Here is a 24,190-nt window from a genome sequence, read left to right as displayed (position 1 = left end):
TTTAATAAACAATAAAATAAAAATAGTATCAATCAAATTAATAAACAACAAGCTAGCCCATGAACTCGAACAAATATTGTAGCTAGGGTTTGGTACCCTTTAAAAGGTGAACATGCTGTTGATGTGAGGTGCTCCTCCTCTTCTGTGTTTTCATAGTCTGTATTGCTAAGCGACATGTTCCATCCGTTTCATCCGTAAACAAAATTTCCCCTGCTGAAGTTGAATTGGGTCAGGTGACGAGGCTGCTACGTTTGATTGGTTAAACATGGTAGAGCCTGCCGGAGGTCTCCGTCATACTATATGCGCCTTAGCGGAGACAGAAAGACGCATATTTACGTGGAGAGGATTTATTAAGTAACGAAGTAACGACTGCAATGTTGCCTAATGCAGTGGAGTGAAAGTACCGTTTTTGTCTTCACAAATTTAATCAAGTAAAAGTTAAAGTATAGGAATCTTAAAATAATATAAGTACAAAATTTCCCAGAACTTACTCAAGTAAATGTAACAGAGTAAATGTACTACACACTACAAGAAATGGTACCCCGACTAACCAACAAACTAACACGCTATATTTTTTGCATTGTTATTTTGTTTTCTCGCCTCATTTATTTGTTCATTTTAATTTTTTATACCAATGTCTTTTTGTGTTTTTTACTGTTCAGTTTTATTTTTATTATTGTTTTTTATCTTTGTATTCCTTTAGCCTTTCTGTGATTTGTTTTTCTGTTCCGTTTTATGTATTGCATTTTAGTTGTATCACTGGTTTTCATTCTATTCACACTCTTAGCTTGTATGTGTTTTTACTGTTTAGTTCTCTGTATTGCATATTTCTGTTATAATTTGTTTTTATCTTTTTCACTCCGTTTTTTACAGCATTTCTATTAGCTTTTTTACTGTTCAGTTTTCTGTATTGCATTATTTTTTGTGTCCTTTTATTTTCTTATATTGCTTTTGTTTTTCATCTTTTTCTTTTTTTTTCTTTACTTTGTATTTTTTTTACTTCCTTTCCTTTTGTTTTTTCTTTCCTTGTGTTTTTTCAGTTTTTTCTTTTCATTTTGCCTTCTAATGTTCTTACATCCTTTCTTTTTGCTATTGGTTGACGTGGCCTTGCTACATATTCATCTTATTTTTTTTTACACGATTGTTCATCAAACACTTAGTTAGAAATTTTTTTTATAATGAAATTAAGTTTGACACATTTTTTAATGTTTTAAACCTATGGCATTGACCTATCATATGTGTTTGTCAGGTTTATAAGGTAACATGTGATGCCCAAAACTAAGGTGTAATGATGAGGAGAGAGTGACGTTGGTCTTAAGCGAAAATGTGACCAAATAGAGAAACAAAGTAGTCTAAGTGCATGATTGGTAATGTGTGTGTTCATTGCAAGTAAAAAAAGCCTATGTGACGCAAGATTGTTTTGAGGAAAAAAGACGTCTTAGGTATTTATTTTACACGACCGCAATTTGCACTTCCTTTACAATACTGCTTGCTGTAGACTTAATTTAGTTGTTTTCCCTTCCTTCACAGGTCCGTTGTTTCGTAGCCCCTGCGAGCTTTTGCCAGTTGGTTCAAGCCACCCCGTCCAGGCCATGAGCAAGAGCTTCACGGCCCTGTCGGGGTGCGCCAGCCGGGGAACAAGCGGCCTCCCACAGGAAGTTCATGTGGTCAACCTGCATGGGGCCACACCTGCCCAGAGACCTGGCAGTCCCCCTGCAGAGGTAGGCAGACTGAATTTATTAATTCTTGAAGGCCCTCTTTTTTTCTTACCCCAAAAAATGAATCGTTTGCGTGGATGTTTTATAATAAATACAGTACAGTGGTACCTCTACTTACGGATTTAATTGGTTCTGGGAGTAGCTCCGTAACCTGAAAACTTCCTAAGTAGAGACGCATTTTGAACGTAAATGCACTTATTTGTTCCAAGCCCCTCAAAAGTACAGTATATTATTTTAATACATTAAATTAAAATTAGATGACCACACGATAAAATTAAAACGAGAGGCACATAATGACGAAAACAAAGAATAAAAGAAATAGTAAAAATAGTTCTTTTCCTTTTTGCCTTTCGTTTCTTGAAAAAATGATCCAATGACGTCTGCTTACGCCAGCTTTTGACAATATGTCGGAAATGCGCGAGACAGACGTAGCGATAGCCCAACTTGTCAACACTTGATTCCTTTCCACAAATTCCGAGACTTAGCTGCGTCCTCCTTCCTGTTATCTTGCCGGAATCCCCTCTCCTCGTCTCTGAACGCTGACATGCTTGGAGCACTCATGCGCACTAGGTTGCCAGGCAGATTTGAAGTGATAGATAGTTTGGGAGAGGCTTAATAGAAGCGCGTACTCTACTGTACCTTGACTTCCTATCCTGAAACACGTTTGTACCCAAAGGCAATATTTTCCCATTCAGGTACTTCCTAACACATAACTTTCATATTTAGAGACACTCGTAAGTCGAGGTACCACTGTAAAAGTCATGCTGCGACTGATTTGCCTTACCCACTCTGAAACATAGGTAAACCTTCAGTTTTGTGCAATTACCAATATCCATTGTGATAATAAAGTTTCAATTCAGTTCTCTTCACATTTTTTAATTGGTACCCGTTAGATGGCAAACCGAAAACGTTTTGCATGGGACACCTCTTTCAGGCTCAAATTTGCAGATCATGCGGAAGTTCATGGAAATCGAGCAGCTACCGTAGCCAAAAATTCACTCTATCAGCGAAAAAAAGTTAGAGATTGGAGAAAACAGAAAGTCGTCCTAAAAGAAATAAATAAAAACAAAAAGGCACTACATATCTGTATCTGATGTTGAATCGGAATTTGAAGGGCATTCAATAAATAGGACATTTTATTTTGGTATTGTGCTCATAGTTTATGTTCTCAATAAATAAGTTTAATCATGGCTGCACGTATTGAACGTTTGGAACTCACAATGCTTGGTTTGAGCCAAGAAAAGTAAAACAAAATTTGATACTGATTTTTGTTTAAAAAAAAATTAAAGATGCATGTTATTTATGAGTTCATGCTGTACTAATATATATGGTTAAAGCGTTTGAGATGTTTTAACCTTTTTGTAATTGTGTTCACATAAAAAAAAATCTGAAAAGTCTGTGACTTTTGTAATTATAGTTAAGTTTCAGTTATATTTCAGGATGTTTTGCATTCCTATATATCCAGGGACATGCAATGCTTGCTAGCATGCTAACACCACATTGCTTATTTTTTATACAAGTTTGAACATTGTTTGCATGTTAGCATTTTATCCAATTTCTTTTTATTATGTTGTTTTTTACATCATACAGAGAAAGACCTAGGTTGCTATTTGGCTAGTCAGCATGCGCACATTCTAGCTTGAAATCTTTTTTAAGTATTTTACAACTAACTATAAAAGATAACAGCAGTTTGTTTATGTCAACTATAAGTGTAATCAAAGCTAATCAGTGCTGGTCGTTAGTCACCAAGTAGTTAAATGTTATCTTTGTGGTTAGCTTCGACTTTTTTAGTGTCATCACTAAATTGTCACTGTTTTCAACAAAATATAAACCAGACAGTTGGTTAAATTAGTAGCTTGTGTGGGGTGCTTAATGCAAACAGCCATCTTTTGCGGTCTGGTGTGCCATTAGATTGATGACGTGAAGCGTTGATGCTGATTATTTTTTGAAAACGTGATTTACGACAGCAGATTTTAAAGGTAACAGAGAGGGTAATGGAATGTCCAAAGTCTGAAAGGCGCCTCTTTATTTGTTGGCGTTTTTGAGAGGTGTCAGGTTTGGGCCAAATCAAGAGCAGTAATTGGTCTCTTCCCCTCAAAATTTCTTTTGGCAAGCTTAAAGCAATTCTGCAAAACGAGACTGGATCGCCTTGAAATGTCTGACCCATACACGCCTTATAGCTTTAAAGCAGATGGAACTGTTCAGGAGAACTGTATACGAGAATACAATAGAGAAAATGCTTCTCCCATTTCCAAACTGTTTTGTGCAATAATCGAGTCTGAAGATCGGAAGCCCCAAGTTTTTCGAGTGAGTTTTTCATGTGCGCACTTCACAGAGCGCACTCCTCTAAATACATCCTTATCCTTCCAGTTTGCAGAAATTTGTGAAATTTTTAAAACCAGGCTCTGGCGTGATTATTATTTCCTATTTTTTATCAAATTCCAAAATGTATTTAGTGGAACAAAATGTGCTAAATAATTACCTTTTGTCTGGAGAGCAGGTTTGGTGGTTTTGTTGTATTTTGTCTTAAAAAAATATGGTTTTGCTCTCCCAAAAAAATCAAGATATTTTGCTTTCATGGCTCTTTGAGTCAAGAAAGTTCCCGACGCCTACAGTGGAAGAGGGATGGTAAAAACTGAACTGATCTGTTTATATGTTTGATTTCATGGTATGAGTAAAGCAGGTTTAGTGACCACCTAGCATTTTTAGGGAGTGGACATTGAGTGTCTTGCTGGCTTTCTCCTTTAGACTGTTGGTATTGCTCTAAGGAAGCCGTGTCTGGCGGCAGCTTTAAGGTATCCTCGAGGTGCCTGCAGCTGAGGTCCAGCTCGCTAGGAGAATGAAAAAACCTCGTCCGGGCCCCCAGTACACATAAAACCACAGCGCGTGCGACACAATGCAGATGGGAATTTGCAAACACACGCCGCACATGCATGCTGCAACGTGTGAGGCCTCCAAGCAAATACGGGTTGACCGTCGGCCGATTTCGCGTTCCGAATAATCGCACAGCTGGAATCAAATGGGACGCATGTGACTGGCAGCTGGCCAGGCGCTGTTCATTAGGTGAGAGGCGACACCCCACTTGCTGGATTTACTGCTCTGCTCCCCACGGCCCAAGAACAACAGCGGCCTCACGCTGAAAATGTGCTCAGCGTTCAATGTGAGGTGACTTGCGCTTGCTGCGCTCTGACCTGCTCGCAACCTCTACAAACTACATAATGTGGCATTGCACTACCAGCTGTTTGCATTTTGTCCAATCCCATCAGTCTTTGGATTTGATATGCTTGAAAAAGAAATGATCTGCTCAAGAATGAAAATTATTATCTACCTTAAGTAGAGGTAGTACCTTACTCCGTAGTCCGACCCGAGCGTAAAATTTAAATCATTGCATTCGGGTTGCCAGGCTTCTCACTCTTTTTTCCATTGTTCTTCTTTGTTTCTCTGCTTCTCTCTAAATATGAATAAAATGCTAACTCACAACACGTGGTAAGCTTTCTCTCCTGGCTTTGATCCTTTGATCTCCGGCAAAACTAACATCAAATGCGACAGAAACAAAATGAAAATAAATCCAAACAGCTTGCCAACATAATTTTTGCCGTTCCATGTATTCCGTTACTTCCCAAGCCTGAACAAAATTTAGTAATTTTATTCATATTTAGTTTCTTTTGTCTTTTATTAGCATATTTGGTATTGGAGTAATCCAAAAGTAATTGAAAGTAATCCAGTTAAAGTAACCCTACCCAACCCTGTACACGGTACATTCTTAAGGACGTACTGCTGCTGTGGTTTTATGGTCCAATATTTAAACCATCAAAATGACGGACGGCGCTAAAAAAATTTTGTCAACTCTTAATCAAATCCGTCAATGATGGCAATTTTTCAGTTAATGTAACTCTGCACGCACAGAATTATAAAAGATGTAGATACCTATACAGTCTTTTACAGTTATAAAAGACAGGGTTTAAGTGTTGCATGTCCACACGGGCCCCTTCGTGCTTTCCCTTCACGCAGCCCACGTTGCCGGCTCTCAGAGTGGAATGCACTCAAATGTGGCGGCCAGCGTCATCAGAGCCAGATAACGAGGCGTTTGGCTGGGGCTGAGGTCCCAATTACCCCCTTCTAGTCCAGTCAAGTCACATATATTTGTATAGCCCTTAATCACAAAAAATGTCTCAAAGGACTGCACAGGATTACAATTACACCATCGCCTGATCTTAAACCAACATGCGGGCAAGGAAAAACTCAAAACCTCAGCGTGAGGAAAAAGGAAACTTTAAGAATTGGCCTCACAAGTGGTAAACCCCCTTCCAGGATGACCAGGGTGGAATAGATTTAGCATTGGGTAACAGTACAACAAATATAGTCAACATCAATAAAAGAGAACACTAGGTAACATGTTAAAATTTGTCCGAAAAGTGCATGACAGCAACGACGCCTCAAGCCTGTGAAATAGTCCAAAAGGTCCATAACAGCAACGACGCAGCTTCCCATCTCTGCCGACTGGTCGATACAAATCCTTCCAAATAAAATATAAAAATTGGTTTGGATTTGGGTTGGGAGCATGCTTTAATACACGTGGCCCTGGGTTCAGGTCGGGCTGGATTCTTTTTGACCTGATCTCACCGCTAACATAAAGCATTTCAATGAGGCCTGTATTCATTTGAAACAAAACGAAAATAATTGTACATAAACTGCTTTAAGACCGGGGCACACCTTGTAGCATCGAAGCGGGGAATTTGGAGTCAACGCCTTTGGTTGCAGTGCGCCAACAGCGCAGTGCCACCGCATACCTAAAGCTCTTTTAAGCTGCGCAGTTTTCTGCTCTGCTCCAAGTTGTTTGCTTCACGTGTTTTCGGATCATGTGAACATTCAGGATGGCGACTACTGGTGAGTCGGATAGCAATTACTTGGATGATGCTGCATTCCAGAAAAGTGGGAAGTGGGAGTTCTCCAACATCCGATCCGGAAAATATCATCAAAATGATAAAAGGTAGAAAGTCCTAGTCTTAACGTCGGAGAGGAAATATGTACCCCAACTTCATCTAGTACTTAAATATGAAGTCACTCAATTTAATGGCGATGCCCATGGACAAACACACTGTGAATGGTAAAATATGATTTACACAATTATGGTGTGTGCTATTGACCTCAGCCGCCATTTTTCCTTCACAAGTTGAGCGCCTGCGAGAATGCAGATTTGCTGGAGGTGCAAATGTCTTTTAATGAGCAAAATAAAGAACAAGTTTTCGCGATCAGCCATCTTTGCTGTTTACATTCGCTTAAACGCTATGAGGTCGGATCTGGTACCATGGGAGAAATCCGACTTCTTACTTTTCTGGAATGCAGCATGAGCATATATTTACTACTGTGACGAAAAAAAATGCAAAAAAAGGGCTGCGTTGCATAAAATGAGAACCCTATATTTCGAAACAACAACCCCATTCTATCGAGCAGTGTTCCTCAATAGGTGGCTCGAGACCTTAAAGTGCGTCGCAGACTTGTTTTTAGTGGTTCGCTGGCATTTGCCCCGGTGGAATAATGCTAAGAAGGAAAAAAAACGAAGAATAATTACACTTAACAGTAGAAGGTGACAATGCCATGCTCGATCTCTTCTACTTGTTCAGTCAATCGGCGTGTTTGAAAGTGACCACATCTCTTTTTATTTTTATTTTGTTGGTTTTATTTCTTTTTTTCTGCCCATAATAATGGGTCCCAATAAAGTTAATGATAAGTGGTGGAAAAATTGGAAAACAATGACCACAATGATCGAGTTGAAGAAGGAAACAATACAAATAATATGAACACAGTTTACGAGTGTCTGCCATTGAACCGCTGCTGGAAGGTACAATATATGGTTTAAAAATGTTATGTTTTTAGCTTTTTACCAGTATATCAATATTTGTTAACTACATAACCTTCCGTTTTGCTCCTATTATGTATTATACAAACAGTGATATTAAAAACAGGGACTCATATGTCTTTTGAAGGGCGTCATAAATGTTTTTAGTCTTCACCGAGGGGTTATGTATTTAGAGCACATGCATTGTAGAGAAGAGGGGCTCGCCATTTTCCTCTGTTTCATGCACATTTGATGAATTTGCCAACTGAGCGCCACAATTATCAAACTTTGCAGATACTTGACACCATTGGCGCCGTTCCGTTTTTGTCCAAAAAGTGCAAAACGCATATAACTAGTTGCGTCACACGCAGTTGACGCGATGTGTGTGCAGAGCGTTTGTGCGTCCTTTTTAATTTGAAAAAGAAAAGATAACACAAACAAAAGAGCGCATTGTTGTTGATGAGTTTTACATCAGTATCTGTTTTGTCTTAGCAGCTAGCTACCATCAGGCTAATCCAAGGTTTATTTTACTGGTCCAAAGCCTAAATTTTCAAAACTCCTTTGCACAAAGTTTGTGCCACATGACAACAGCAAAGTAACAATATTATAGTTGCCTAGTTGATCTCTATTGACTGATTGCTAAAAGGCCAAATGGGTTTGCAAATAAAGTAACCACCATTTCATGGCTTTATCTTAAACAATATGACATCTCATTGGTGGTAAATTTTCAATTTTCTTGCAGATTACATATTATAGCTAAAAAGTTAGCTGACAATTTGCACTATTCGAAAACAACTAGCAATATAGCATTGTGTTGCATTCCAGAAACTACAGAGAATACTTTTTTACGTTTTTGTCATGTTTACAAAGGAGTGGGTAGTTGACCAGACAGTTGTGCAACCCTACCGCTAAAGGCTCTTTTTGTTCGCAGACTTTTTCTCGACAATTTTCTATCCTTTTATAGACCCTGCAGCTGTGACTGGCTGGGTCTATTCTCTACCCATCGAGTGTTTTTCACATTTGTCTGTGACCAAAGTAACAGAAGCTGGTTTTGGCTGCGTCTGACACGAGAGCGTGCCAGATTGGGATGGACCGCTAAAGCCACCGTCCGGTCGCCATCGGGGCCAAGTCGGACATTGGCAGTTTCCTCCGATTACAGTTAAAACGAATAGCTTGTAAAACATCTCAAATTTCGGGCTTTTCAGGCAAAATATGCCACAGGAAACAATGCTGTGGTATCCACATACTTTTCAGTCTAAATGCTTTGAGTGTCTGTTTTTTGGGCCTTTGGCATTCGAGCATATGTTTATGAACAGTTGATAGTGTGTGCATTTGTGTTGGGTGTAAAGAGTTTTTGTTTTCCAATTTGGTGACTGTCTTTTTTTTCAAGACTGTATCTGCATTCATAATTTAAACTCATTTAAAAGTGTTTATGGCGACAGCAGGCACAATTTGACACATTCCTCCAACACTGTTTGTCTGCATTTGCAGCTGAGCATACTGATTAGCATCAGGCGTCAGGTTAGCATCAAGAATGTTGGCCGTGTCACGATAACACCCTTCTTGCACCCTAAGCCACCCGGAAAGAACCAAGATCCAGACAGACAAGAATGCCGGTCGGCTGCCGTGGACAGTTTTGTTTGTCTTTTTTGGTTGAAGACTAAATATAGTGCAACGTCTCCAACTTACCTGCTTGCTAGTTTCAATGGATATAAAATCCTAGCAACTAATTGTGTTAGGAATGCCACAAGACACAGATGGATCTGATCAGAATTATTATTTTACTGTCACTTCTGCAATGTGAGTATTGCAAATGTGAATTTTGGTCACAAATTAAATGATCTCTAGCCAACAATTTTAAAAACTTACTTTATGTTTATCTTTGAAAATTGTCCCCTGGTGACTAATTAAAGAATGCTTGTATTCCCCCAGAAACCTTCAATCAACAGGCAGTCAATTCGAATTGTTGATAGCAGGAAAATCCCTTTTCCTGGGGGTAGTTTACACCCTGCAAAGTGTGCACTGCCAGTGGCAGAAAATTTTGTTAACTTTGACAAGAAGTAGCGCAACTTAAATGTACAACAACCTTTGAGTCCGTTAAAGCTATCTGGTCATCCGTGCAAGATTTCGGTGTGAAAGTTGTTTATTCTGTTTACAGTTTGGTAGCACTACTGGCTGGACACGGAGTGAGCTGATTATCCAACTCACAGCTGTCACTCCCTCAGAAGGAATTTCCATTTGCGTTATGCGATAGGTCTAGACGCGACCCTGGTCTCACCCATAAAGTCCCCCACTCACTTTTTGCCAATGTGACCAATCAAGTGGCTCGAGCCTCTTTCGACAGGAACTTGGATGCGATGATAATGGCAATGGCAGATGCTCCCCAGCTGTTGACCATGTTAAGTTTCAATTTTTGTGTACAAAGGATTTTGAATTGGTGGGTCAGAGTGCTGCATTTGAAGTTATACGATTTGTAGGATTGGCAAGTCGAAGCAGCTTTTTTGTACAGCACCACATAAACTAGGTAACAAAATGTTTGTCTCATTATTAAAAAGAACAAATTAAAAAAACATTCAAATGCTAAGCTATTGCCTTTCAGGACTCTTTTTTGTCAGGGTATGTTAGCTTCTCGGGCTAGTTTGGTGGCTATCTTAATATATTTCAAATTTTCACATTTATTATGTTTTTATCAATGATGATGTATGCAACCCTTAGCTTGTTGTTCAAACATGGAAAGAAAAAATTCTAAACTGGTTATTTATTGGGATTCATTCGTATTTATTATTCCCATTGGTTTAATATATACGAATGGCTGGGAAGAGCGAAGGGGAATTAATGTTTGGTACATGTGAGTGTTCTTGATTCTAGCTACCAACCACTAGGGACAAATGGCTTTGGAATATAGACAAATGATGATTGGATGGATAGATTTATTGGATGCATAATTTGATGGAGAGAGGGAGGGATGGATACTATAATTGGATGGATGGATGGATGGATGGGTGGATGGATAGATGGATGGAAAGATAGGATAGGATAACATTTTGTTTCACTTTTTCTCAGCTCAAACTAAGCATTGAACGTGAAAAATGTTGTTGGATATCTGTGGCCACAATTAAAATCATTTTTTGACAATGTAAACTTTGAACAAAGCACCAATAGGAAATTTACAATGTAATTATTTAATGTCCTTCAAAGTCTGATTCATCATCAGATATACCCGAAGAGATATTTTTTCCCTTACTGTGCTTTTATTAATATCTTTCAGTTCGACCTTCTGTTTTTTCCATTCACTAATGTTTGTCTTTGGTACCGTGAATAAAAATAGTGTCATAATGAAATGTTGTATCATACAATGCCTTTTCCTATGTCATCTATAACACTGGTGGGCTAGTGGTTAGGATTCGGTGCTCTCTGCCGCAATCTTGGCTCGATTCTCGTTGCATCCAACATTTTGTGATTATGGTCTGGGATATTTTTCGACTGATAAATCATTGCAAAAATACAATAATATAGAACCGTAAAACATCGTGGGTCATGCGTACCCAAACTTGGAGATCTTAATTACGTAAAAAAATGTCCGTTATTAGCAAATACATACTGTAGTTAGCTATACCAAATTTGTGCTCGGCCTTTGCAAAACAAAAGAGTGCTTTTTTATTTGGTTAGCTACCGTTTGCTTTTAACATGATCAAATAGGCCTCCTCCCCTCACTTTACAGTCATTTGTAGCTCCACTTGCGACACACAATGGCTCCTCTCAGTTCTTTATGTTGATCTCATTCAGGTGATTCACATCTCGGTTTTTTTTTATCTGCGGCTCCAAAACTTTTCATCTACTCTCTCTCTCTTGCTGGCCGATGCTATCTGACGCTTGTTGTTTGCTTTTGTTGGTGCTCTCAGAGGACCAATGAAGGGGGTTTTCCACTGTTGGCAGTGGGCAACATGTAGGGAGAGAGGGATCAACGTATGCACACACACACACACAAACACACACAACTTTAAGTCTCTTATCTTGTTTGTTTGGAACGTGTCTTCGTTTGTTTTAAAGATAGTTATGATATATATTTTCCTTCAGAGAAACTTTTACTGGGTTTTTGCAGGGCTCTTTGTTTTCATAATTAGGCTTCAATTGCTTTGACTTCTGTGGTCACATGGCTTAAGGTATGTCCGAGATGTAAATGAAAACAAATGTCAGATATTATACATGCAAAAGAAAAAATAAATCTTATCAGAAGTAAAATAACTAGAAATTATGTTGTACCGCTTGCACTATTTAATAGTCTGTGTGGCTAAGATGAATGCAAACCTTGCATGTGTGTAGCGTCAAGAATCTCAACTGTCTTTGAACACATCAAAACTGAGGTTTTTTGCGCAGGCTCTGCGGTTGAAGTGCTTTTTCTCTGTGATTCACCAAAATGGGATTTCTCAGGCCAGTTCTTGAGGAATCCAAACAAGATATTTATTTAGTTTCACAGGAATCTGATGTGCAACCTTCAGGATTGACTTAAGTGATTTAAGCAACCTAATTGGATTGATTTCATTGGCGTGGGAACATAAAACACAAAAAAGAAGGCTGAGGTTCATAGATGAGAAACAAGTGCTCAGATTACGTTTAATGCTGGCATGTTAACCTTGTGGTAAGGATTTTGATCCCACAGTGTACAACATATGTGTTGTAGTAAAAGTAAAAGTTGAAAATTAAATACTAGTAGTATTAGTAGTTGCATAATCGGAGGTTCCTCCTATTGTGATATTAGTAGTAGTGGTAGAAGATGTTGTAGTGGCAATTCTAAAATCCTGGCCACCACATGGACCTTTCTTTGAGATGCCCATCTCACGAGTGCACTGTTAAAAAAATGCCTTTGAGAATAAAACAACAAAATAAAACATGAAAGCCCCAGTGAAGGAAACTTCCTGAAGACTAAAAGTGCCAGAAAAATAAAATCCATCTAACTCTACCAACACAAATACATAAAAATCAGTGAACTGAAGATCCTGTGTGTGTGTGTGTGTGTGTGTGTGTGTGTGTGTGTGTGTGTGTGTGTGTGTGTGTGTGTGTGTGTGTGTGTTATGATTTGTAGGTGGAGCTGCACCTCAAACCCATCCAGTCCCTGCTGCGCCACCAGAAGCCTCTGGTCCTGGTCCTCAACTCCCCAGAGGTCCTGGTGTGGAAGGTAAAGGCCGAGAGCCTGGCCCCGGGCATCCGGCGTATCTTTCACGTGAGTTTAGCTTCTTTCTTTGACTTTAGCCATTTTTCCACTGTGGAGTCTTTGTCAGTTACAAGCTAGTAGCAAAACATCCATTCCTGAGATGGATATATTCAGTGGAAATTGCGTCACAAAGTGTTAATCAGAAACCTTTGTTTAGTCTAGTGGAGTGAAATAGAACATAATATTGGTTAAAAAAAAGGTTTAGATTTACTTTAAACTTTAAACAATTTAAAATTGGGATATTTGTGTTGAAAGTGTGAGTGCATTAGTCATTTGTGCGTTTTTTGGGGGGAATCGCCAGCCAGCAAGCATCAGTCATCATCGGCAGTGACGACAGACAAAACACAGCCCACGGCTATCGTAGCAACACACCATCCTTTGCTATGCTAGCTACCATAAATCGTTTAGGCCTATTTTCAATTTTTCAAAAAATCAACTGTGATGAATCGCTAACGATAGTGACTCACGCATTGTAAAATGTTTGCCAGTAAAAATAAAGGGGGGGGGGGGGGGGATCCCAGATGCTTGATGATCTTCTTGGCTTCTCGTGGTCTTGACACGTCCTTAAAGAATCCCACACAAGCGCGACTCGAACTTTATTTTTTTTATTCAAACCGTTTAATGATGTCTGCAGAGGAAATGCGAAAAACACTAATTATACATTTGTGCTTTATACAGCTTTAAGCATGCACGCTATTAAATGTATTGACACGCGTATGCCCCTATAGGATTTTTTTCATCTGGAAAATTCTAATATGACAGTTAGCTTACCAAGACAATATTTAGTTTACTACTTATTGTTTGTGTTCTCGCCATCAACTTTACTTGATAATAACAAAAATCTGCTATTGAAAAAAACAGAACCGTTTTCATTAGGTTTCAGCCAACATCAAAAACATCTTTAGAGAATTAATGGTACTGCTAAATCTTAGAAATTGAGAATGACTGACAAGATCAATTGTACCAGGAAAACAAATTTGGAAAAAGAATCAGATTGTGAAATTTGTGGTCAGTCTGTTTCATGCGAACAGTTTGTTTGTGACATTGCATATTCCCACACTCAATCAGCAGCAACAATTCCTCTATGTTGCTGCTCTACGATCAACACGGTCAATAAATAAAACATTTTAGGACCGTGATTTCTTTTTCCTGGACGTCCGAGAGTCAACGTTCAGTTCGGCGGCCACTCGCTCGGACGGCTTTGGAAACACTTCACAGGTCAATGGTGTTTCTGTTGGCCGGCTCTTTACGTGTTTTTCACTTCCTGAAAAACAAGCCAAAGTGGGGCTTTTGTTGCAAAACATGTCTTCTCCCGCTTTGGCCGTCAATCAGCGAGCACCGACACGAGACCAGCTATTTATTCTCTCCGGGGACACGCCGGCCTTGTTGACTTTTGCGGTCAAGTCTTGTTGCATTTAAGCGGGAGAAGGTTGAGATTTTTTAACGAGTCTTGATGGAATAAACTCGTCGTTTTTTTGCACTGCTGGCTCTCGCTACCCATTGTTTGTCAGCCAAGAAGTTTCGTTTGGTTCAGCTCTTGAGTTTGACGTTGCTGTAATGATGGAAACAATGCAAAACAGACGTGTTTGGGTTTTTATTGGAGACAGCATTAGGAAAAGCTTGATCGCATGGTTTGGTTTTCGGTCTGCAGTAGGATTCAATTAGCGAGCGTTGCATTGTGTTCCACTTTTGCACATTTAGTTCCCAGCCATTCTGTTTATTGACTTTTATCTGTTTTTTCAGCTTCAAATACTTTTTTAAACAATTCATCAACCATTCAAATATATTCATATTCATTAAGTTCTCTAAAAATGTCAATGTAACACATATCTTATGTGCATCAAACACTTGAGTTTCTTCCGTGTTTTACAAAAAGGTACATTTGCAAAAAAAGGCTATTAAAAAACGACATTGCTGTCATGTGAAAAACATGTATCTGTCATGATCGGGTTCGGGTTCTGACAGTATCTGCATTTTTTTCCCAGATGGATGACATAACACTACTATTCCCCCAAATAATCAATTTTGGAGATCTATTTTTAACACAAAAGCAACAATACATTTTAAATTGACATATTTAGAAATCACAAGAAAACAGTATTTAAATAGCTATCTTATAAACCTTGGGGGTGAGATTTGTATAATGAATAAACCCCCCTAAAAGAGGAAAAAAGGAGAGTTTCTTTGAATGCGTATAAGAAAGGGACATACTTGATGAACGAGCTGTGAACATGACTTTAAGCCAGGAGATGGAGGCAGAAAGTAACAAAGATTCAAATTGTGGACACCACTTTTCAATTTAGAAAACACAGGAGATAAACATAAGTGTCGTGATTACCTAACCGGAGTCACCTGAGGTAATCAGCTGGTGTGCTGGAACGCGATCTCTTGATTGGTGGAAGTCTACTACATAAGCTGTCAGCGTCCAGAGATGGACGTTCGAGTGTCTTCCTCATTTCCTGAGTGAACCTCCAACATTCAAGGTACCACAAGCCCATGTATATTCCAAGTCTGATTCTCGTTGCCTGACCCTTGTCTGTTAAAAGTTTACGATCTACTCTTCCGCCCCGGCCACCGACTTACCTGCTACGTTTCGCCACGCGTTTTCACCACGGAGTTGCCATATCGTCCCAAGAGGCTTTCCACTGCCAAGGCTCGACGTCCCAAGCCTGCTCCACCGAATCTTGTCACAATAAAGCCTTTAACTGACGCTATTGGATCCGAGTCCTTGTTCTGTTCCCTGACAATAAGACGTTGTTTCTACAGTGTATTGTGTAGGTTATTTATACATTGTAAGTTGTTCCTGACATTTATTTGAAACTTTAAATTCAAACACAGAACCTTTAACAGTCTTTTGAGGCTGAATTGTTCTCCACTTTTTCAACATGTTGGATCTCTTTCAGATTTAGAATTCTCTTTATCATCATTGATAATAACGAATTGAGCATTGTTTACAACTTTATTATTCCAAGATAAACATACAATTAAGACTTTAAAAGAGAAAAATAAGATTAAAAGAATGAATGTGTGGATAAATGGGCAAAATAATTTACAATGTAGTGCTTGAAGACTGGCCTGAGTTAAAAGTGCACCAGAACAGAAGTGTCATGATAAAGTAGTACAATAATATTTTGCGGCAACATAATTCCAAAATAAATTGAGAAATAAGATATGAATATCCATTTTTCTGTACATAGGCAAAATATATAATTTTTCACAGTCTTGTGCGCTTGTCTAGGGTGGTGATGACCCTGGGAAAGAAACTGTCTGTACGCCTGTTTGTAGCTGTAGTTTATATCGCTTGTACAAACATAGCACAGTATAGGCCATTTATAAATCTTACTCAACTGCAACTAACTGGAAGTCTGTCGCCGAGCTTCCCAGCATCTCGGGTCCCATTGGCCCACTGGTTGGGTGTAGTTGGCAGGAACCAGAGTGAGGGAATGTGTTCAAGTGCCTCCTTAGCTTCGCTGCATCAAATTCCTGGGGATGGAAAGCCTGCACCTCATTTGGCGTTCACCCCATTTCAGAATCGTGCGCACACACCTAATTTATTTCCAAATGATTACAGCCTCATTGCCCGCAAATTTATGGAGAAACTCGGAAAGGCTTAGCGCAGGCATCGCAAACTCATTACAATTTTCCATTGTAACCGATGTGCTTTTAATCATTACAAGGCGGCACATGTAAACTACTAAACATACATATTTTGTAAACATCAAATAAAATTTAAAATTCTCCCAAAAATCTGAAATGCTATAAACTTATTTGAAGCCACATTTCAACAACGTTGTGAAATGTTAAAGAAGTTGTATGGAATATGCGTAATTTTTACTCGCAGCCGCCATCTCTTGCCCTCATTTAAGCCTTGGTCGTTCATGATGTGTGTACAAATACGTGCATTTCTTAGACACACACAAATAAACTCTTCTTTTTCCATCTTTTTTGAGGTTTGGGTTTTTGAAGGCCTCTTCTTACTTTCACCATATCCATGCCACACTAACAAATATAAACATAAAAAACAGCAGGGACGAGCATGAAGTCACTCTCCAGCACTGCCCTCACCCTACATTGTGCTTACCTAATGAGTTTCGCCCCAACAACTTTACTAAATGTAGGACGAAAACAGATAGGCACGGGGAAAAAAAAAGCATTTGGGCCCTTTGATCTGAGTTGGGCATTGTTAATGCATTCTTTAATAGGGAAAATATTTAGCTCTCAACTATTTTATGGACACCTCAAACAATGCACCCCACGTGAGAGAAAAACAAATGATATGATAATTGGAAATAACAAACATTTTTTTAAATATCAGAGACCATCTCAAAAATGTTGCTAGTCTCATTGTATGCCATTTATTAAATACAGTATCAGAAATATTGTAATTGTAAAGAAAACCAGACTATATAATCATATTAAAAATTCTTGAGTTACAACAAACATCAAAGAAAGAGTTTTTGATAAACACTTTTAAATTTCACAAAGGTTTTGTGAAAGTACATTTGTTAATTCTGAACTATTTTTATTGATAAAACGTTTTATATTTTATTGTTTTCATTCGTGCTTAACACACACCCCTATTTTTTTATTAAAATTTTGTGTATTCTGTTTACAGCATACCAAGTTTTTCTTGGTTCAAACAAAACAAAAATAAATGGGAACAATACCGGGCAGGAAATGCCAACAGGCAACAGGACCGAGTCAAAACCCACGTCTTGCGGGGCAGAGGTTCGTTGACGGACTGACAAAGAGTGAGAGCACTGAGCTTATATAGAGGGAAAGACAATTTGTCAATGAGCCGCAGCTGGTGCCACACGAGCGGGGCCAATTGGGCGCCCTTGCAACCGTGACAATATCGACAAATACAGATTGAACCAAAGTTGAACTCTGTTTTACCAATGAATGGAAACGCACGTACTTTACATTTGTACACATTTGTAAACAGCAATGACCATCTTTCATCGGGGGAAACATACCCGGATGAAAGCGCAATATTGACGTTCGTTAACCTCAAAATCAGAAAGATTCGTCGGGCTGAGTGATGTTTGAACAAATGAACGATGTTTATCTCTCTGGAATGAAGCACAGCTGGGGACAAGTCCAACAAACCCCAGACTAAATGTTGTTTCATGCCACTACATTTTTTCAAAACCACTTTTTCCGTTGCACCTGAAAGTTTTATTTTAAAGTTACCCCTGTGCTCATATTGACTGGCTTAGCCTGTCTTTACTTTAACACAATGTGTTTTCCCTCCTTCAGGTACCCGAGGGCTCAGCTGTTCGCTTCCAGCCGGGAAACTTCTCGCTTTCCTGTCTGGTCCAAGAGGAGCTCCTGCTCCCCCACGGCAACGAACACCTTCTCAGCTGGGCCCAGAAGATGTATGGGGCCGTCACCTCCTTCTCCGAGCTCAGGATGACTCAAGATATCTACATCAAAGTAGGAGAAGGTAAAATTCCCGACATTCCTCGACACATGCCTACAGGGTTCTTGAAGTTCTTTTTTTAAGGACAAGGCATGCTTGCATGTTGCTCACGTCGCAATATGAAATTTTTTGAAATGTCTATTGTGATGAGACCCAAAAAAAGGAAAATAACAACAAGCCTGACCTCAAAGTTCAATTTTGATTTGTAGTGGTCAAAATTCAGGGTTCCTTAAATATGATTAAAGACTTGAGGGAAAAAAGACTTGGGGACCTGTTTCCATTATGAGGATGCCGGAAATAAAAATAATTTTTGGGGGGGTGACATATTTTGTTTATTTAAAATAACTATTAGTTCATTTTCAAAATTGTTCTTAAAGCATTTTTTCTAAGAATCAACAAGGTATGTTTATTTTTTTCTTGATAACGAAGCTTGTATTTTGTTTTGATTTTACTGTACATGATTTAATTAATGTGAAGAGTTTGGACTGTCAAGGGGGCGGGACCTGTCAGGACCAGAACAAAAACAAAACCCACTGGCGTGACGTTTACCACCAGTTTTATTGAAAGAGAGAGGAAGGGCTGCGCCCACGATCCGGTGTTCGCTGGCCTTGGGAAGTAAGTCGCTCTCATACTTGGATTGTGCTCCGAACGCGGAAGTGGATCTTCCGTAGCGAGCAATGGCGCTGTCAGGGACGGAAAAACAGGTCGGTTGCCGGGACGGGAGAGCAGACGTGGTCAGGATCAAAAACGGGTCGTAAGTCGGTTGGGAGAGCAGACGTGGTCGGGATAAAAAACAAGTCGTTGCGGGAGACAAACAGGAGCAAAAAACGGGACAGGCGTGAGTCAGGATCAAAAAAGGCTTGCCTAGTACACACGGAAATTCGCAGACGGACTGAAAACAGGGGACTGACAGGACTGGGTTCAAATACTGACAGGGAGCCAATCAAAACCCGCGGCAGTTGGCGACAAATGAGCAGGTACAGGTGATTCACATCAGTAATCAGGAGAGGACCAAGATAAGCCCTGGCTTTTTCATGTTTTGTCAATTGTTTATCAAATTTGTTGACTTTGATTTTATTGTAACCCAGTATTTGAAAATCAGTCGATCAATCAATTACTATAATGCAGCAATAGTATTATACAAACATTTTCTACTAAATCACCTTGAAGCAAAACTTTGTAAAACGTATCTATTTTAAGAAAATCAACAAAATGTATCTGAAATTCCAATCCAGAAAAGGAAACTGGTTTTCCATGTGACAATTTATGTTTAGTTGTGTCAGGGCTCTTTGGAAAGAGGAACTTATCTTGCGTTGGCTGAATTGTTACGGTGAGATTCAGTGTTTCACATCGATATGGACTTCTTAAACTCATGTTGGTCATAAGGCGCACCATTACACTCACAAGGTTAATTTCTCCAAATAAGGAAACACCCGTTTCACTGCTTCGAGAAGGAGTCAAACACTTCACCCTCTCTTCAGCTGCACTTAGATGCTGAAAGCACAACAAAGTTTTGTTGTCTTTTGCGCTTCAGGTCAAACTAGAGCTAGTTCTGTCCAGCCCATATGACAACCTAGAGGAAAAATTGGGAGGGGATTAAATATGGGCCAGATGTAACCTTGCTCCTTTGGACCTGAAAGAAGTCTCAAGGAGACCTTCACGCACACAGATGCACTTAATGACATACATTTGATAAAAGACACAACGTTAGCAAGAGTCACCCCTATTTTTTATTTTTTTTTCTGCAGATCGTCTCTTCCCCGACATGTGTAAGATTGACAACAAGTTCTTGTCTCTAAACTACCTTGGCGGTTACATGGAACCTCAAGCCTCCAAAGGTTGCGTCCTTTCCGCGGTGCAGCACGACCAGGAGGTCCACGTTGTTGAGCTACAAGCGCCAAACTCAAGCAGGTCAGCAGGCAAATAGGATTTAAAGATGCTCAATTTCACTTGCATTTCACTTTGATTATGTTACTACATGGCAGTTTTTTTTTTTACTTGGTATCGGTGTTTGGTCATCTTAATACTTGCTTTGAGCCAAGGAACCTTAGCTAATTAAAATGTAGTTCATTGGGGCTGAATTCAAAAGTGAAAGATTCTGCAGCAGAAGTCTAGACATAGAAAAGTAGTGGAAAAAACTAAATTTGGGTAGTATAGTTCTTGATAGAGCTCCATATAAATGTTTAGTGCATTCCAAGTGGAGGTGATCGTAGAACTGCGGCCACAGGAGGATGATGCCCCACTCCACCGTGACGTGGTCCTGCTTCTGAAATGCGCAAAATCGGTCAACTGGGTCATCAAGTCACGCAACGTAGTGGGCAAGCTTACTGTCGTGGTAAGAACACTACCCACCGAAAATTAGATGAGTTACATTAAAAACAGAGTTACATTTGTTTTTTTCTTCATCCAGGCTTCAGACAGCATCAGCATAACTTCTGGCACGGAGAGGCTAATGCAAGTGTCGAAGACCCCCAAGCAGCGCTTACCTTCGGGGCCTCAGGCACTGATCCAGTGGGCCGAGGAACGCCAGTATGGCCCCGTCACCACCTACACCAACACGGCAGTCGCCAACCACTTCAACGTGTGGCTCAAACAGCAAGGTGATAGTTTACATACAGGACTTGGGATATCACTAATGTTTTTTTATCTGGTTCAATTTATGTGATATGTAAACATGATGCATAGGCAGTGTTGGGCGCATTACTGAAAACAAATAATTAGTTACAGTTACTATTGAATTAATATAAAAAGTAGTGTTACCCCACAATCACTGACACCAAAAAGTAGAGCATTACTCTAAAAGTAACTATCTTTTTACAAATTATGGTATGCACTCACATTGGAGCAGACCCCTAGAACTGCTTAAGAATAGCCACATAACGAAAGAAATAAAAGAAAACTTGTACACCAACCTGTTCAAGCGGTGAACCCTTCTTATTTCTTGGCTTGTGCAATCTTGAGGGTTTGCAAATTAACCCAGCTAGGACACCTTCTCTATTTCAAGGTAATGTCCAAGACGTTTTCATTTTTCTCCAGGCATGGTGTTTTGCAAAAATTCGCTCCTGGTGACACACAAACAAATATGTGCATATAAACTTACCCCCGATTTCAATATTTTATTTTGCTGTTGTAAATAGGGCTTATATGTGAGTATATGTGGCATGGAGACCATCAGTTGGGAGAAATTATACGTTCTCATTCTTGAGACAGCGCCACTGTAACTGTAGTAAGGTCTTTTTGTTGGTCGTCATAAACACGTTCACCCTTCTTGTTTATTGTATTTAGCGTTGTGTTTCTGGCAAATTAAGGGTTCAATAGTACCAAAAGAGCAAAGAACAAACTGTCAAAGAATAGAAAAAAATGTATTTCGTGATATGCTTTTAAAAGGTAGTGCAGAAACACACAATGTCATAACGACAGTTACAAAATTTAATTGATCACGTGTTACAGTACTTGTTACCGTGAAAAGTAATTGCATTCCAGGAAGGGATTTGTTTGTAACGCGTTACTCCTAACACTGTTCATAGGGAACGTCAAAGATGTTTCAATGGAGTATTGAAACAATTTCATCTTGTCTTTCAGACATGCCTGACCACCCGGAGAGCATGCTACCGCCCGAGCTGTCTATCCTACGTGACTTTGGACCCCCCCCTGGTGACCGCATCTGGGGCTCTCCACGTCGCTCTAGTCTGCCCTTCCCACTACCGGAAGGCCTGCCCAATCTGCCGCCGCCCTCCCTGCTGGAGGAGCATCCATGGGAGAAGACGGAACCCGAGGAGCACCGGGCTGCCCTTAGCGTGGGGCTCACCGTGGAGTGCCACCAGGCCAAGATGGTGGTCAGCATCAGCAAGGAAAGCCTTGAGGTGAATCTGAATCGCCGATTGACCATTTGATCAGGTTTGGTTTCCCAAAGTAAAATTGTTGTTGTCATGCAATTAGGCCAATGGCTTTGCCAACGCTAACTTGACGCTCCAAGACCCACAATGCAAGGCGACAGTTAATGCCACCCACTACACCCTGGAGACGCCGCCCAATGGGTGTCAGACCACTGTTTACCCTCTGATGGGAACACCTAACGCACTCCACATCAACACTGTGAGTCAGAAAACTGGCAATAATGTTTGTCTGGGATTATTTGCCCCCTTATGAGTATAACGTCGACATGGTGATGACATTTTGGCAGCAAATCTATTAAGTACTGCCTTCTCCATGTTCTGGGATGAAGTAGAATGTTGAGCTTTTGGGGGAGAATTAAATTTTTATTTCTCTAGATCAGTGTTTCTCAACTGGTGGGTCAGGACCTAAAAATGTGTAGCAACCCCGTTTTCAGTGGGTCGGCAAAAAAATGCCAAGAAGAAAAAAACGGTCAATTACACTCCTTAAGATAGTCATAATTCCAGACTTAAACTCTTCTTCCTGTTCATTCAATTGGCGCCATCCCAGATGTATAGCTTTATCTGGATTTTGTTCATTGTATTTCCTTACACTTAGTGATAAGGAAAAGGAAAAGTGAAAAACAGTGACGATTGAGTCAAAGAAAAAAATGATTGTGATCGACGAAACTGATGTACAACTGTCTGCTATTGAAGCGCTGCTGGAAGGTAAAGTAAATAGTTTAGAAATGTTATATTTTTAGCTTTTTACCAGTATATAAATCTTTTTTATCTACATAATTTAAGAATTAACAATGTTTAGGTACACTTTTAATCAATATTTTTAGTATTAGTTTCTTTCATTATGTAGCTATTTTAAAGCAGGTTTTTGGAGTCGCTTACATGCGATGTGGTCTCATATCGGTTTATATATATATTTTGTTTTAAACTGCACAATCCTTTCACTCAATAATTTAGAGAAGTGGAAATGTTTTTCATGATTTGGGTCGCACCTTGTCATTTGGGTGGAACAGTGGGTCCTGAAGTCAGACAGTTGAGAACCACTGCTCCAGATAAGTGATTTTCAACCACTGTGCTGCGACACGCTAGTGTGCCGTGAGAGGTCGTCAGGTGTGCCGTGAGAAATTTCCCAATGTCACTTTTTAAAATCTAAAATTTTATAAAACATTTATGAATCCTTTTCTGCAAATTTTATGTCATGGTCAAGTGTCTGTGCTGTAAAAACTTGGGGTATTGTAAATTATATTGTAATTAAACATACTGTTCAGTGTCATTTTATAACATTTTTGGTTAGTGCTGTGCCGCAAAATTTTCCCAATGTAAAAAACATGCCCTGGCTCAAAAAAGGTTGAAAAACACTGCTCTAGTCATTTTTGCCCAGCAAACGTTTTTTTCTTTAATTTCAAAACAATATCAATTCTAATTTAGCCAAGAAATATCCTTTTTTTCTTTTCTTGAGTAAACAACAATAAATGTTTAGTAACGTTTTATAAGGTCCGGAGAGGTCAAATCATGTTGGGGAATTGTAATATTGCAAATGTTGAATTGTATTTAAACAAAATGTACTTTTTTAAATTCTTATAACATTATTTTCATTGTAAGTGAATTGATGTTTTTATTACAAAACGAGATAAGGTTCTGACATAAATTCCCACATTTATGACAAAGTGATTTTTATTTTACCAGGAATCTTAACTAGTTGTTCAAACGTTTTTCTCAAGAATTTAAATGTTTTTAAAGAATAATCTTGTTTTTGAGCAAAACATTTCTTTCTGGAAAACTTTTATCAAAGCTATGATTAAAAATGAATTGTATTAGCGGCTTTTTTCCAGGTAACTTTGGATGCTGCCAAAACCAGCATCGGATACTTAAAGTTAAAAAAAAAATCTGGTATTGAATAAATATTTTTCTTTCTTATGGAGCGCTGTTTGACACCTTAGAAGATCTTCAGGAAAAAAATGTCCCTTTTCCATTTTTTAGGTGTAGTTTTACATGTTGAAGTACCACCTTTATCAGCACTTAAACATTCCCAGTCATAATTGTATTTGGAAAATGTTTCTTTTTCCCTATAGAACAATTCAGTCATAGTTTCGGTTTAAATGTTTT

The 24,190-nt window shown here is 39.2% G+C and overlaps 1 protein-coding gene across 1 annotated transcript in view; it reads left to right on the top strand.

Moving 5' to 3' along the window:
* Positions 1-24,190, top strand: part of tgfbr3 (transforming growth factor, beta receptor III) — a 73,224-nt gene that overhangs the window by 24,949 nt on the left and 24,085 nt on the right. Inside the window, exons 3-10 of the mRNA XM_088350055.1 lie at positions 1,531-1,721; positions 12,641-12,778; positions 18,029-18,215; positions 19,940-20,102; positions 20,379-20,526; positions 20,602-20,791; positions 21,774-22,054; positions 22,131-22,286. Of these exons, the coding sequence (XP_088206181.1) occupies positions 1,531-1,721; positions 12,641-12,778; positions 18,029-18,215; positions 19,940-20,102; positions 20,379-20,526; positions 20,602-20,791; positions 21,774-22,054; positions 22,131-22,286 (1,454 nt within the window). The remainder of the gene's footprint in view (positions 1-1,530; positions 1,722-12,640; positions 12,779-18,028; positions 18,216-19,939; positions 20,103-20,378; positions 20,527-20,601; positions 20,792-21,773; positions 22,055-22,130; positions 22,287-24,190) is intronic.

The sequence above is a fragment of the Urocampus carinirostris genome, chromosome 12 (genome assembly GCF_059441175.1).
Source record: "Urocampus carinirostris isolate Australia breed hairy pipefish chromosome 12, RoL_Ucar_1.0, whole genome shotgun sequence".
Taxonomy (NCBI): Eukaryota; Metazoa; Chordata; class Actinopteri; order Syngnathiformes; family Syngnathidae; genus Urocampus; species Urocampus carinirostris.
The sequence above is the reverse complement of the archived record's forward strand: the minus strand, read 5'-3'. Positions and strand labels throughout refer to the sequence as shown.